This window comes from Gadus macrocephalus, chromosome 2 (genome assembly GCF_031168955.1).
Source record: "Gadus macrocephalus chromosome 2, ASM3116895v1".
NCBI classification, from domain to species: domain Eukaryota; kingdom Metazoa; phylum Chordata; class Actinopteri; order Gadiformes; family Gadidae; genus Gadus; species Gadus macrocephalus.
Window position 1 is genome coordinate 8,652,549 of NC_082383.1, and position 13,275 is coordinate 8,665,823.

Sequence of the window (13,275 nt, forward strand, 5' to 3'; positions counted from 1 at the left end):
AATTCCCCCCAAAGTATTTCATTAACATGCCGCAAATGTCCTTGAATGTATTTTAATGGTCGCCATAACATAAATTCAGAAATGTTAATGCAATACTTTGGGGAGAATTCCCTTGAACCAAGTCATTTCATTTTACATAGGCCTAATGTAAAATGACATAATGTAAAAGGACCCCTACATGTCCTTCATGATTGACGGCGACACAGACGTCTCTACCAAAGAGTGTGTGATCGTCTACAGCCGCATTTTGCGCAAAGGGAGACCAGTCAACATTTTAATTGTGTAATACTTTAAGCACAAAAAAAGTTTTATTTTGCTTAATGGTTTAGTTCGAAATGTTCAATTTCAGCTCAGTGAAGCACCTTATTTTTCTTTTTATTTATAATTTTGCTTCAAATAAAGAAATGCCTTTCTCTACACCTTAATCTTGTTTAAAAATCATTCACATTATATGAAAGTTATGAACAGAGATATAAAGGTGACCTCATGGCGTCTGGACCCCTGTGAAGTATTGATAAATGTAATGCATTCTTTAGCCCACCCACCCAAAATCACCACCAGCCGTCACTGTAATTTGAGAAATGCATCCCTGCCGGCGATTTTCATTGGATTAGGAAATTATGGGCGGGACTATTTTGTCCCGCTCACGGACGCTCTGTCATCTACGGATACGAATACTTTTGCTACACATTTACCACCTAGGGGTGTTGCAAAACAACCTGCAAAAAACCCCACAGCTGAGACTTGCAGGAGCAGATTCGAGCAGTTGTAAAATGGTTTTGTGCTCGCTCATTAAAATGCTGAATTAACATAGCGTTCACAGATGTGCAACTTCTGATGCATTTGTTCAAATTTGGGTTTACGAATGCACACCTTTTGGGCATGTTCTCAGATTATGAAACACGGGTGTGCGAATGTGTTTTGCACCAACTGCGCTGCAATAATTGTAGCAAAAGGATTTGTGCACCTGTAACACAGATTAGCGTACTCGTAGACCCTATTTTGTGTTTACAATGGTATAAAAAATATTTATATTTTTTTTACGACTACAAATGTACTGTTACACATTTGTGACTTTAGAGTACACATGCAAAATAAATACATACGACTTCAAATTTACTGTGACTTTAGTGTACGCATTCAAATTCTGCAGTTACAGGTGCTAAAGACTTTTGCTACAATAATACCTTCATAGAGGTCACCTCTCCCTTTCTGTTTACTCTTGAAACCCTCGATGATTGAACATTTAAGAAATAAATCTAACATCCAAGTTGAATCCGACTTCCCCTCAGTCCATCTCCCTGTTGCCCCGATTATGAAGTCAGAAGCTGGAGGTTAAAACAACAGGAGCCATACAGAGGAGAAAAAGCTTTCATCAGTACAATCATGTGTTTTGTCCAAGGTTAACATTACAGTATGCGTCGAGGGAAGAAATCGAAAAACGCTTTAAACTCTTGGAGGAAGAGTTCCTGTGGGAGTCTTTGGTTATCGCGCCTTGCGGCCATTTTGATTACATAATCTGGAAACACAAGGGTCCCATGATAGCGTGCACTGGGAGACTAAGGATGGAAAAGAGAAGATAATAATCAACTGTGTTGTGTTGTTACCACGTAGCCATCCAGCAGACTGTTTTATGCAAAGCGACTTACAGCGAAGATGTTTGGATACATGTTATGAGCAGGTAGGGTTTAGCAACAGTATTCTATAGTGCTATATTGGGGTTCAGACCTTTTTGCTGGCAGTTGAACACCCTAACCACCTAGTACACTATTCTGTTCCATTCAGTCATGGGACTGTCATATCCAAAAGGATAGAAGAGGATTGGAGGACAAATTAATATATGGCTATAGTGATGGATGAATAGAATAGAACAGAGCTAGATTTATTAGGATTTATTAGGTTAAGATTTGCTGTGTACAACAACAAATGTCAATACAAACAATACAAAGCATGTGAGCAAATCATTTATAGTTGGACATAAAGACAGACAGACAAAAGACAACCTTCAGAAGTTTGAAGAGAGCCTTTGCTTTGCCTGTAAATGAACCGAGTGCCCTCGGAACGGTCACAAATTGTCGAGATAATTCGAAAATCCATCACAAACCTAAACAGAGTGCCGCATAGTTTACACAGGACTGTCTTCCACCGTGTATCCGGTCCGTCTGTATGAAAAGGGTTTCAAGTCAATAAAACACATTAGCGCTGCTCTGCACTTTCAAAGTTGTACTACTTATAAATAAAAGGCTCATAAGTTGTCTGTCCATCACTCCGTCAGTTTGTGTCTCTGTCTGTCGGTCTGTCTGCAGTCTGTTTGAGTTTATGTCTGACTATCTATGCTGGGTAAAATTGGAGTACTTCACTTGACATTGTCTGAAGTGATTGCGTTTTAAGGGCGAATATTGATATTGATTTGAAAAAACATTGTGTGAATGTTTATCTGCTGGAGTTATTGATTCGGTTGATGTTTGTAGGTGTTCCAGTTGCATGTTTCCCTCTTGGGTGTGTCTAAATGTGGTCTTTATCCTGGTCGAATAAAGCTCAAAAAATAATATATTTCAGAATACACTTTCGCTCAACAGGTGTTGTGGCTGCTTTGGTATTGGTCACCAACCAATTTTTGATTTGAAACCAGAAGTACCTCTACTTCCTCTGCCTTGTGTGTAATGCTGAGTACATCTAGTGAACATATGCAGAACAATTGTTATCTTTTTATTTTTTTGCTAAATGATCTGGCAATATTACAATTAATTCGCCAATAGTTCATGGTCAGAAAGAAGCTGTCCAGTATTCCAGCAAACCAATTTAAATTCTACAAACTTTGAGTGCAATTCTTTCTATTCTTCACATGAAACACCCACACATATTCAATGGCTCAGAACTTTATCCAAGGTAGGCTCTAAGACACACACACACACACACACACACACACACACACACACACACACACACACACACACACACACACACACACACACACACACACTCCTGGGAGGCTGGGAGTCCATCTAAAGAAGCAATGGAAGCATATATCAAAGAAATAAATTAAAATAAAAAATATCTTAAAATTACATTTGGATTGAGTTGGAAGAGGAATTTGTCAAGGTTGTCAGGGGGAGGTTTGGAGGACTTTAGTCACACATAGTAAGTCACACACAGACACACATTGAAATAAACAGACATACACTTATATGCAAAAAACACGCACACATATATACACACATATGCACACACACACACACACACACACACACACACACACAGATATGCAAACACATAAAAACAGAACTACACAAAACCATAGTTGGACAAACATAGATGTAGACTTTGAGATGAACACACATGCAGCATATTGATGCTCAAAGAAGTGCACAAGGACGCTCACACACATTTCCAAGGGGAACCTTTGGGAATACAGGAGAGAATACAATACTTTGAGAATAGTGCAGGCATGAGAAGTAGAAAAGAGATTCCTGTTAATCAATATAGTGGTGGACTGAGCCTGCGCCTGAATACTTATCAGCAAGGTGCACGTTTCAGTGTGAGGAGTACAGAGTTTCCCTGACACATAGCGGGTAGGAGGGGGGGCAACACCCACCCTACCGGTCTGTCAATTAAGATTAACGCTATCCTATGCCCGAGTTATAGTTCCCCTGAGATACATACTCTCACAACGAACCAAACCACTCCTCGTAAGAACCTTAACTCATGAGAATGTCATAAGTATCTCCGAAACTAAACTCAAAATAATCTAACAGTGACCCATAAGAGTCCCAACTCATAATATTGTAACTCATTGGATCTCTTAAGAAGATCTAATGAGTACAAAAAGATCAGGTAAAGGAAAAATGAATCTCATACACATGCACACATACCCAGTCAACGAACATATGCAAATGTCATGCAAATTAGCACTGCCTCTATACGACCGTGGCCATCTACCACCAGCTCCCGTGGAGCCACCTCGGTCACAATTACACACAGGCCCCACCAAGGACCTCCGCAGGAGGAAGAGCCTTCACCTATCGAGCGTCCTACCTATGGAATAGTCTGCCACCTGGAAGCTGACTGTCGAGCTATTCAAAGCAAAGCTAAAAACGTACCTCTACAGCCTTTCGTTTTGAACATAGGGGTGCGAAAACGATGCTGAAGCGATGTGAAGATCGATGCGTGTTCGTGCAGTTCGTAAATTAGCAGCAGTCTCGTTTTCCAATATGCACTTTTTCCCCTTCCAATTCATTATTCTGTCTGTTCTAGCGTGTTGTGATGACTGGATGCCTGGACTCTCCTTATGGTTAACCGGCCAGCCCCCCCATCATCGATTGAATATGTTTTGCCTGTATGTATACTTTATGTAACTGATGGCCCCCCATTGCACTCCTTACCATCCCTGGAAGGAGATAGCCCCCACTCTCCGTCCCTTCCTCAGGGGGTGTCATACATATTTTGCCCATTAAGTCCTTGGAGAATGTAGCGGTGATTAAGGGCTATGCAAATAACATTTTATTAAATTGACCTGGGGCTGCAGTCCAGTATCACACACACACACAGGCAGGTCTTTATTTATTAATGTAATTATGGCAAAGTTCCATACGTTAATGTTGTAATGTGAAGTCCTATATATCAATCTTTGTCCTATTCAATCACGGCCAGGCCAAGTGGTTTAAATGAATTTGTTGAGGGTCATATAACTACTTTATAATAAAATGGTATATAATGACATAAAAGATGACCTAGGCAGTACAGGTCCTACGTCAGTACAGTTGTTAAGGTAAGTCATCACTTTTGTCCAAGGCGTCTTACAACCAGGACCTCTAGTAGAACTACAAGTAGTAGGACTAGTAGTATTCTATCCTTTTGCTCCATGCAGTTTTCTCCATGATCCTGAAACTACCTACGCTCCAAATGATTAGATTCAAAATCTATTGACGCAAAATTAGTTGAATAAGACCATGAGCCCATGAGTCTTTGCAATAAAGGGATAATCAGAAACGATTTTCAAGCACATAGTAATTAGTCGCGGAACAACAGAGAGAAGGTGACGCCTTTTAAGTACCCATGTCCTTAGGCCTACCTTATTTGACGGCAGTCTTATTTTAATTTAACAACAATTCTAAATAAGGTAAAATGTAGGTTAAGCTCAGGTATGAAGTTGCAGATGTGATGTTTACATGACGTTTGTTATCTGGCACCAGGACGTACTGTTCTCCTTGAGGTCACACATCATTGTAAACAGACCTGCCGCTGAAAGGCGGTTGCCGCGTGCGAGCAAACCCCTCTCGTTGTACCAGCCTTTTGTTCCCAGCAACCCGAGCCTGCCATAGCAGGGATTAAGATAAAGAACTCGTGACCAGAGAACATATGCTGGTGCTAGCTCCAACGGCGGTTGCCCCAATCTTTGGCCCCCGGTTTTGTTTACACCCATCTCTGTTTTACAATGATTTTATTTACGGTCGCATAACTTTTTTGTCATTTAGCAGACACCCTTATCCAAAGCAACCTACAGTGTGAAGTGTGTTTCAATGTTCCAAAGACTTGTACTCTGTTTCCCATAATAATTAAGCAACGACTCTGTCTCTGGAGACTCCCTTCAATAAGAACCTAGTCACACCACACACATAAAAACTGAGCCATCACTGAAGCAGTCCACAACCTCTTATATACTCTGGTCAAAAAGCAATTACCTCTGTTGAATCCATGTGGTGAATGAATGAGAGGTCTTTAAATGACCCGCTAAGTGCACTCGCAAAGACTGAATGACATCCTGCAGTATACCACCCATCGGTGTCCCTGGAGTTACTGGGACTGATAAACCAACCGGGGTCGCAGCACACATGCAAAGGGGGAACTCAGTGAACAAGCGATTGCAAAGGTGTTATGATGGAAAGTAAGACCGCAGGCAAAATCAAACCAATCGTGTGGACTTAGACGAGAGTGTTTCAGTCCTGCTCCTCCGGTTCGGGTCAGAAGGTCCGGCCCGGCCTCGGGTCAAATCTGCCTGCGTTTGTATCTTTCCAAGGTGATTAAATTTGTACGGCCCTTAAATCAGAGTAAGAGCCTCAAAGGGCTTCTTAGGCCCTTGTTATACAACACCCCCTCACTTGAGGTCAGGGAACACGCATACTTCTGACTTATGAAGAGGTTTTACATACAATGTCCACTAGCATCATGCATCCTGCCTGTGGTTCTCTCTCTGTACATTCTATTTCTCTCACCTCCATCCACCCTACCTGTAATACCGCCATGGCTGCTAGATCCAGAGAGCCAACAGGGGCTAAAAGAAGTGCCTTGTTCCAGAGTTGAGGGACATTAGGTTCTGGGAACAGAGTGTCACGATCACTTCATCATCTCAGCAAGACCTCAGACTCGTTGAGCCCATTCAAGCTGGTTTTCATTATTATTCTTTGATGTACTTATTATCATTTTATATTATGAGTCAACTCTATTTATAAAATAATGAATAGATCGTACCTCTAAAAGTCTCACACCCCTTTTATATTGGATTCTTTCAAAAGATGCAGGATGTTAGTTATCAAAGCACTGAATTCCATTTGTAAAAACGCTACAAAGCCCCAGCCTGTCCTCAGCAAGGATGTTGATAGTGCAAGAGGTAGGTTATCTTACGTGAGCTTAAAGTGATAAGGTAGGTAGATATCTTTGATACGACCATGACAGGCCAATCAAGGGATGCTGATGATCAGGAACTGGATGTAGACGAAAGAGGGGAAAAAAAATTCACTAGATAAAGGAATGGCAGGACTAACGGGAAACGAGACGTTTTCAGCTGTATCATAGCAACAAGCAACAATCTCGAGTGAGACTGAATAACTAGCAGATTTCTCGTCTCGTTCGCACGCACGCACGCACGCACGCGCGCGCGCACGCGCGCGCGCGCGCGCGCGCGCGCGCGCGCGCACGCACGCACACACACACACACACACACACACACACACACACACACACACACACACACACACACACACACACACACACACACACACACACACACACACACACACACACACACACACACACACACACACACACACACACACCCCTATAAATTATTTGTTACCGAATTTTGATGCTTCATAAAAAAAAAAAGGATTTGAAATATATGCATTTTGCAAACACTTTCTGGAACATGAACAACGGAATCTCTTTGATCTGGTCCATGTAGACCGTTTGATCCATTTGATCAATTTTCATTTCCTATTATCCTATTTATTCATTTGATATTCATGCATACGCCTCTGCTAAATGACTGCTTAAGAACTGTAAACGTATTTTGACTCCTTGAATAAAATGTCATCGTATCTTAACAATAAACAACCATCATATTTAGAAGTACATTCATTCATCAGTAACACGACAAAAGCAATCTTGCTTCCCATCACTGGTCAACTCTGAAATGCACGTTTCCCTTAGCGCTAGGGGACATTTGAAGGAATGGCGAGCGTCAACATAAATAGTAGATGCTTTTAGAACCACCATCGCGTGGGAAGCCCCCTCCAAGGTCATCTCCTGACCGTGCAACAGGATTTGGTAGTTAATACTAGTAGAAAAAGTTTTGTGTCTTGAAAAAGGAATTCTATGAAATCTATCATTTCAAACGCACGGACACACGTGCTTTGGATAGCCCACTGGGCTTTAGTGCCTTGCTCAATTTCAGTTGACTTTAGATACGACGACACAATTCATGTGAAGGATTCATATTCTACATTCAGTGCTATATTCGGCTATGAGCAAAATAGGCAATACATCAATAATTTATGCACATGCACCATTCCTGAAATTTATTACAGAGCCCCCTGGGGTCACATTGTAGAAAAAATATCTTGTGTAAATCCGTGCGCACGGATTGATAAACCGTTCCCTCCTTGATAAACCGATTGATAAACCATGCACACTGTTTTCCTAATCTGTGCGCATGGATTTGGTTTGTTCGACGCAGCAGGGATTCCCATGAGCATTATGACGGCAAACGCCAATCTGATTCACACCGGCATCTATACAGTATGAATGACTGAAGATTTAAATGTTTGTTGAAAATAAACTAATCTCCGACTGAAACACTACGTTTGCCTCATCTTGAATACATCTTATACTCATGCATGAGGCCTGTGTAGGACTAGCCGTCACAATGCTCATGTGGAATCTCTTCTGCGTAGAACGAACCAAATCTGTGGGCACTGTTTCGGAATCCGAGGGAACGGTTTACAGAACCGTGCGCACAGTGTGACCCCAGAGGGTCTTCGTTATTTATCCTATGGCAATTCATATTGTAATTAACACAAGGGAAGCTGAGTGAGTCTCTGATTGTTTGAGAGACGAAATGGGGGCGGGCAGTATCTGCGAGAGAAAGGCTTCATAAATGGAGTGCACAGCCCCCACACTGACACACTCTCAGGCACACCTGCTGAAAAGATCGTTGATCAGTGCCGGTATTATACCCTCTCCCTCTCTCAGCGCCGGACCTCTCGTCACCATAGAACCACGATTCTCCTAAGCTGCTCCTCGTCTTCTAGACATGAGGAGGTGAGACTTGCACATCTCAACAGATTTCCTTTTGTCTTCTTTGAATGTATTGTAACAGCTCAGGATCTGAAGAGCAAGTTGTGGAGCATAAATAAAGAGACGGATTGAAGCAAGTGACGAGCAAGGCAAAGGGTGAGTAAAATACCGGAGGAGGGGGAGGAAACTTGAAGAGAGTAAAAAAGACAGAAGGCAGCGAGAGCAGAAGATCTCTGTGGAGCTGAAGGAAAAGACCTCCTTGGAAGAAAAGGAGAAGATGTCTGTGGAGGAAAAGGAGAAGATGTCTGTGGAGCCGAAGGAGAAACAATCTGTGGAGCTGAAGTGGAAAACATCTGTGGAGCCGAAGGAGAAAACATGTGTGGAGCCGAAGGAGAAAACATCTGTGGGGCTGAAGGAGAAAACACCTGTGGAGGCGAAGGAGAAGATATCTGCGGGCGTGACGGAGAAAGTGGCTGTGGAGGCGAGGGAGAAGAGGGAGGTGCGCCTGGTGTTCCTCGGCGCGGCCGGCGTGGGCAAGACGGCGCTCATCCAGCGCTACCTGCGGGACACCTTCGAGCCCAAGCACCGCCGCACCGTGGAGGAGATGCACTGCCGCCAGTACCAGGTGGGCGGAGCCACTGTCACCGTGGAGATCCTGGACACCAGCGGCAGCTACTCCTTCCCCGCCATGCGCCGGCTCTCCATCCAGCACAGCGACGCCTTCGCGCTGGTCTACGCCGTGGACGACCCCGAGTCCCTGGAGGTGGTGAAGCGGCTGCAGGCGGAGATCCTGGCCGTGAAGGAGGACAGGTTCACGCCCATCGTGGTGGTGGGCAACAAGATCGACCGGCGCGGCGAGCGCCGGGTGTCCAGCGAGGACGCGCTGGCCACCGTGGAGCTCAACTGGAACCACAGCATGCTGGAGGCGTCGGCCAAGGACGACGCCAACGTGGTGGAGGTGTTCCGGGAGCTGCTGCAGCACGCACGCCTGCCCAGCCGGCTGAGCCCCGTGCACCACAGACGCCGCCGCGAGACCTTCCCCAGGGGCGTCGGCGATCGCCCCCCCAAGGGCACCACCCACAACTGCAGCGTCTCCTAAAGGTTTCGGTAGCACTGGGTCGGCCGGTGGTGGTGGTGGTAGGCACCGACGAGCTGGGTGGGTGATGACACTTAGTATTAGAGGAAGGGGAACTTTGTTTTATGAACCTGGAAGTTCTTGACTTCTGGATTCATAAGAGAGGCAGACTGGTAGAGAGAAGGGAAGAAGGAAGACGGGGAATGAGAGGGAGAAAGAGGGTGAAATAGGGAATGAAAATAATAAGGAAAATTAGAAGTAGAAAGAGACAAAGAAAGAATGGAACAAATAGCCAATGTTCCAGGCTTGCAACTGCGGGCTCCTGTGATGGACACTGTTCCAGGTTTTGAATGTACTACATGTACTACAATATGCCTCACTCCTCTGTCCCCCAACTCCTTACACACCCCATTGTAACATCCCTCTAGAGAAGGTACTGGCAGATCTGAGCAAAGGGAGGAAGTCATAAAGATTAGAACTGAGGCTGGGGAAGTCACAGGCAGCGATAACGGAAGATCGAAACAAGCAGGTGTGGTGAACACGTTTTCTCTCTGTGTCCTTGCTGGAACAGGTCACTGATTCCTGTGTGGGCAGTGTTGTATTCTGTTAAGAGTTAAATATGTGGTTTTTGTACCATGCGAAAGATATCTTTGAAAGGGCTTTGCATGTATTGTGTACGTTTTGTTGAATATGCATTTTTATCCATTTCTAAGTTAGAGCAGCGAGTGTATTTGTTTGTTATATTCTATCTATTCTATCTTCTGTCTTTTTTTAATGCATAAAAAAAGAAAGGTGCCAAGAATGCATGATGGCAACACTGCAATCATGGTTTGAACCGTGTAATGCATCATGAAGTTATGCTACCACACAGTGTTGTTTTTTATTATAGTTTAACTTCCCATAAACATCCTATTTGGGTTGTGTTGTACGAGTGCAGATAGGTTCGATATTCATTCACATAGTTTTGACGGCCATTCCACCACTGCGTGTGTACTAGTATATCTCACATCTTCTACATTAATTCAAAAACAATTTAACACTAATTTACACAAAGAGGTGACCATCACAAATTCTGTCTGGGATTAATAAAGTACAATCTTATCTTATTTGGTGTCCTGACTGCAATCATGTACAAACTCTGAATAAAAAAACATTAGGATATGCGCAGTTTTAATTGTTTGTGCAAAATCTTGGCAGAGGTAAAAAATAATTAACACATCGATCTTTACATTGATGTTGATCCTTTCCCAGAAAATGTATCAATGACCAGATCAATTAAATGATTTAGTCAGTTATTAAATAAATATATTATAATTATATTTAAACAATAAAACTGCAATTTCACTTTGTGGATAATTTTACCGGCCAATTTCTCCATTTGGTTTTACCACCCCCTAATAGCAAAACACATAATCTGCCATTAAGTATTGTAATGAAGAAGCAACTTTAGAATTTTTTTTAAAATGTAGATTTAAGCAGAGCAGATTGTCTCCAACTAGCTCACTCTATCCTCTAACACGAGTGATCTTCAGAAGGACATCCAACCCCCTACAGCTCCGGGCAAGGTGTGTAAATGTGTGTTCATTGGTGAATAAGGTATATTGATAAGACTATAGAGACTATTACCATTGGCGTAACATCATGGTGATATGCCCGGGTGCAAATGTATATTTTGTGCCCCACGACAGGACTTCAGAGGGGGGGACGGTTGCACCGTCGATATTTACGCCACTGCTATTTACCATAACCAATGAAAACACCTCATAAAGTCATGCCTGCAGCAGGTAGAAACCTAACCAAACCTGGACCTATATGAACGCATGCATGCGTGCGTGGGCATCCACCAGAGGAACAGAGAGAACAATTATCAACACATGGAGTGAGTATGAGCACTATCGTGACATGCAAGGTCTGTGGTGGCAAAAATAAAAAAAATAAAGCGATTGTGAATTAGCTTGAGTGCCTTTTTACCTCGGAATAAACATCGTTAACCCCTCAACCTCAACCCCTCCCCAATCTGATAAAGAGAGAGAGAGCAGTATAACAGAAAATATAAACAGCGGGAATATTAGTCAGAAAGGCACACTGACATACAGGCAAGGAGATGATAGTAGACGCCGGAGAGAAAGACAAATAGAGCCAAAGGTGTAGGGCCATAATATGAACACAGATGGAGTAAAGGGCAGACAGACAGGTGAAGATTTGATTGAACTAAACAGAGACTGAAGGACAGACAGACAAACAAAGAGAGACAGAACGAAAGACTAAATATTAACACAGAGACAAATGAAATCAGGGGGAGACAGAAAGGCAGGCAGAAGAGAAAAAGTCAGATAAATCGAGATGGAGAGACGGACGGACTAACGAGAGGCAGACTGATTGACCTGCCAGGCCAGTTAGAAGCGGTTGACGAAGAGAGGCCGACACCCAGGCAAATGGAATTAAAGGCAGACAGACGGGCAGTAACGGTTCCTCTCTGGAGCCATGTATAGCAACAAGGTGCTTTGTTACCCTCACCTCCGAGAGGGAAGTGACCTGTGCTTGTCAGGTGCCTGCTTCCTCTTTCTGCAGAGGTTAACTCACAGCTGCCACGACCGTCCTAGCCACACTCCTGATTTCAAACACTCCTTTCTCTCCCCAGACACACGGCAGCATGTCACGCCACAAGCTCAGGTATGGGACAAGAGCCTTTTCTGCTTAACTTATAAGAACATGCTAGTCACTATTTGTTTATTTAGCAGACTTTCGTATTTTGTTTTGTTTGAAAGATGCTTTTATGCAAAGCGACTTGTCAATTTAGTCAGTGACGGCACAGAAGGAAGGGGTAAGGCATCTTTCTATAAGGCGCCTTTTTGGTTGGAATCGACAACCTTACTACACAACCCCTGCTGTAAGTAAAAAATAATATGTTTTGATATCTGGACAACTTCTAAAATCTTTTATGCGTTTCCTCATGACTCCTAGGAGGAGAAAGGCCAAAACTATCTACTACTACTACTATGTTTGACGTCGATATGTCTTTGTGTTTCTCTGCAGTTTAGGCCCCATAGTGTCTCTGCCCCTGGACTTGGTCGAAGCTCCTCAGGCTTACTTGAACCTCTGAGATGTTTGGAACAAGTACAGGGTCTGGGGCAATGTCGTGGTGGACTGGTGGTTATGGTGCTCAGATCTACTTCAACGATGCGTCACTAAACTGCAGCTGGAGTACCAACGGGCTAAACTGTTTGAAATTCACACGGCAACGAGTTGCATGTGAATGGATTAATCATATAATTAGAGGAATGCAGAAATATGAGAAATTGTAATTATATAAATAAATAATTATATTCCTGTATGCATGGAGTATACTAGCGTTATTTGTGAGAATAACAGCCAAGTAGATAGGAATTATATCGTCTGTTTGACAGAAAGTGTGCCTCATTTAAAACCAAGTTCACTTTACTTTACTGACTAGGAACACGATAATACAATAAAACAAGTATTTTTGGTAGGCCTACCGTGTGCTGCTTACTGTGTTTATATAATCAAATCCAATATTTCATTTTCAAACTGTGTACAGTGGGGATTGTACAAGGAATCTCGATTGCCACCAGGCCTGAAAAGATACTTAGCATTGCCCTTTTCAAACAATACTTAATTGATATAACTTTCCAATATGTAGATGGGATCATTTCTACCTCACTTAATTT

The 13,275-nt window shown here is 43.0% G+C and overlaps 2 protein-coding genes across 2 annotated transcripts in view; both read left to right on the forward strand.

Annotated features, from left to right (window-relative positions):
* dhx58 (DEXH (Asp-Glu-X-His) box polypeptide 58) overlaps nucleotides 1–13,275 on the forward strand; it is a 375,030-nt gene that overhangs the window by 214,598 nt on the left and 147,157 nt on the right. The gene's annotated exons all lie outside the window — the stretch shown is intronic.
* LOC132472676 (ras-related protein Rap-2b-like) lies at nucleotides 8,376–10,700 on the forward strand. Its single transcript, XM_060072402.1, has one exon. The coding sequence runs from the start codon at nucleotides 8,789–8,791 to the stop codon at nucleotides 9,608–9,610; it is 822 nt and encodes a 273-aa protein (XP_059928385.1). The 5' UTR covers nucleotides 8,376–8,788; the 3' UTR covers nucleotides 9,611–10,700.